Genomic DNA, 2,746 nt, shown 5'->3' on the forward strand with positions numbered 1-2,746 from the left:
TTTCTTTTCATTGAACTGGCATTTGGGTGATGATTCCAATCATAAAATACAAAGACAACAAGCCCTGAACCTATATCACGACATGAGAAATAAAAATGCTGGAAATCCAAATATAACAAGAGTCTAAAAGGTAGGAAATTCAATCTCCGACCCACATCTCTTCCCTTTAGGAAAAACGGGGCATTCAATGAGGTTGGACCCTGATTTGTCCAGGCATAGATACACCTGGTAAAGTTGGCTGTTCCCTGATGAATCTTCATTGCACTCTATCCAAGGTGTATACCCACTTCCTTCTTTTATAGCATCTTTAATGTTCTCCAAACTGTAACTACTTCCATCTGGCTCGATTCCTGCAATACCCAGAATTTTTTTTTTATTGTAACAAATACTGCAGCAAATAAAGCTAATATGGATAGGAAGTTTTGAGTTTTTATGGATTACCTGCAGCTTTAAGAGCTTTAAGGAGATTGGTTTGTTGCTTTAAGCCGAGTGTTGTTTCGAAGTAGGGATGTTGATCAAAGACAGACTCGGAACAGGTACCATGTTTCTCCCATTCATGTGACCAAAAGCTTTCCCCATCGTTGCTTGGACAAGACAATGATGGCCAGTTCTTTCTCATGTTACTGATGAGGTCTGAAATCTACGTGTCAACATGAGCCAAGATGAAATTTTAAAATTTCAGGGAGCTAAAACTAAAAATATTATGTCAAAAATACTTAAATTAAATTATTTATTTTTAAAGGGCCAAAATTTAAATATTTTCATGTTTAAATTTAATGTTTTACTTTTGGAAGGCCTAAAATAAGAATTACGATCAATTTATCAGCGTGTTTTGTAATTTCATATTGTGACTGCTATTTAAATTTCCACTAGGAAGAATAATAATAAGATGGAAGAATATACCTTAGATGCATCAAATGGGTTGTTAGAATCACAATTTTGATGGTATGACCCATCATTGTAATTAGGCCAAAGTCCATGAATGCTAAAATCAGCAGCAGGCTTCCCTGTTGTAGGGTAACAACAACTGTTCTTGTCTGAGTCACAGTAAGCCCCTGGCCACTGCAAGTACATAAAAACAAATGAAAAACAATAGAATCCAGAAAAAATAAATAAAAAATAAAAAGGAGGAAAAATCTTTGTTTCTTAACAATCAAACAACTCACTTGTTGAACAAAGTAGAAAAAATCAAAATCCTGGGAAACACAGAGAAGTGCCAGAGACTGCAAAACCAGAAGATAGATAAGAAGTAAACACTTAGACTCCATTGTGTTCTACCATATAATGTTTGAAGAGTTGAGAATGATTAAACGGGTTTTATAAGGTTAAATGGAAGGTTTAAGGTATGAATCAGGAGGCGGATATCCTGAACAGATCCTTTATAAGTTACAAAATCTGTATGTCATGTAACGTTTGTCGGCTCATTTCCATGTTCATACTAAGCCTTTTGATTTTATGGTATGAATCCGGTTAGACATTTTACTTCCCTTTTTTGTTTTCTGCTATATATATTGACTCATTGATTTGGACAGCTCCAAACATTTAATGTTATCAATCAATCTTATTATTGAGAAAATTTTACTTGAATAGAATAAATTATTCGAATAGAAATTTTTTTGACAAAATATAAAAGAGTATCAATTACAAAATAATATTAGTATAAACAAGACTAGTTATCGAGAGTCGTCTATCTAATCAAATTTGGTTAACAATCTTTGAAGGAGCTGCATAGAATATTTTGAGACCAATGGGTAATTCCTTCATCAATATGGCTAGAATATGAGGAGCAAAATTCGCATATATTAGCATAATTTTCATATGTTAATCACGTCTGTATAATCATTGAATTTTTAAAATTAAATTCTTGTTTGACTGAACTTTGTCAGTCTCAATAATAACTTTTTCTCATTTAGCATTCTAAGCTACCTGAAGACCATCATAGATAACCTAAGGTTTTATTTACTCTACATTACATCTTTCAATGTTACATACTATCCCTACATCCATCTAAGTATGATTAATAAAATAGAGACATAAACAAATATCACACTTCTAAAATTAAGCAGAGAGAAATAAACAAAGATGAAAAATCAGAAGCGAAATCAACATTATTAATTTAACAAATCGGAAATCAAAATTTAAGAAAGTGAGATGGTGACACTTGGGAGCAGATGGCAAAGCAGGTAACGGGAATCAACCATACTTTTTTATACATTAGAAGTGCCAATTATTGGTTGTTTGGGAGTTGAAAGTATGATGTTTTTTAAATGCCTTCACACATTCATGAATTTAAGAATTCCACTCTAACCCATACGAAGTAGACAAGTGTCTGTTCAGTTTTCAAAAAAAAAAAAAAATACCCATCTCTGCACTTTCGTGATTGGAAATTCAATTGATTTCAAAATCCATGTTTTATTATTATTATTATTATTTTAAGTTTCTTTTCTCTTTGCAATTGCTTTCGAGTTTGTTAGTATTATTTTATATTTACAATATTTGAATACCAGTTCCAAGCTGTATCAACTCTTCCAAATACAACTTCTTATGGACTGGGTTATTTGGTTTGGTCTAAAGGTTTGTTCAAAAAATTAAAGGGTTTAGATAAAAATATAAGTTCGAAAAGTTTGTGTTGGGCTTGGGTTCTAATGTTTTTATCTGGGTCGGATTTGGACAAAATTTTAGGCCGATTTTTTAGGCCAAACTAAACTCAAACCTAACAAACGAGCCTAAAATTTTGATTGAGCCC

The 2,746-nt window shown here is 32.3% G+C and overlaps 1 protein-coding gene across 1 annotated transcript; it reads right to left on the reverse strand.

Annotated features, from left to right (window-relative positions):
• LOC108478720 (ribonuclease 1-like) lies at window positions 1-1,376 on the reverse strand. Its single transcript, XM_017781192.2, has 4 exons — window positions 1,167-1,376; window positions 904-1,062; window positions 442-640; window positions 1-350 (listed from the first exon to the last, which is right to left on the reverse strand). Exons 1-4 carry the CDS (start codon window positions 1,266-1,268, stop codon window positions 124-126), a joined length of 687 nt encoding a protein of 228 aa, XP_017636681.1. The 5' UTR covers window positions 1,269-1,376; the 3' UTR covers window positions 1-123.
• Between the last annotated feature and the right edge of the window lie 1,370 nt (window positions 1,377-2,746).

This window comes from Gossypium arboreum, chromosome 12 (genome assembly GCF_025698485.1).
Source record: "Gossypium arboreum isolate Shixiya-1 chromosome 12, ASM2569848v2, whole genome shotgun sequence".
NCBI lineage: Eukaryota > Viridiplantae > Streptophyta > Magnoliopsida > Malvales > Malvaceae > Gossypium > Gossypium arboreum.

Excerpts from the sequence above, each read along its gene's own strand:
- LOC108478720 (XM_017781192.2), bottom strand. The coding sequence starts at position 1,268 with ATGGAGTCTAAGTGTTTACTTCTTATCTATCTTCTGGTTTTGCAGTCT. Across the intron at positions 1,063-1,166 it reads TTTTCTACTTTGTTCAACAA|TGGCCAGGGGCTTACTGTGA; the intron begins GTGAGTTGTTTG and ends ATGTACTTGCAG. Across the intron at positions 351-441 it reads TAAAGCTCTTAAAGCTGCAG|GAATCGAGCCAGATGGAAGT; the intron begins GTAATCCATAAA and ends TGGGTATTGCAG.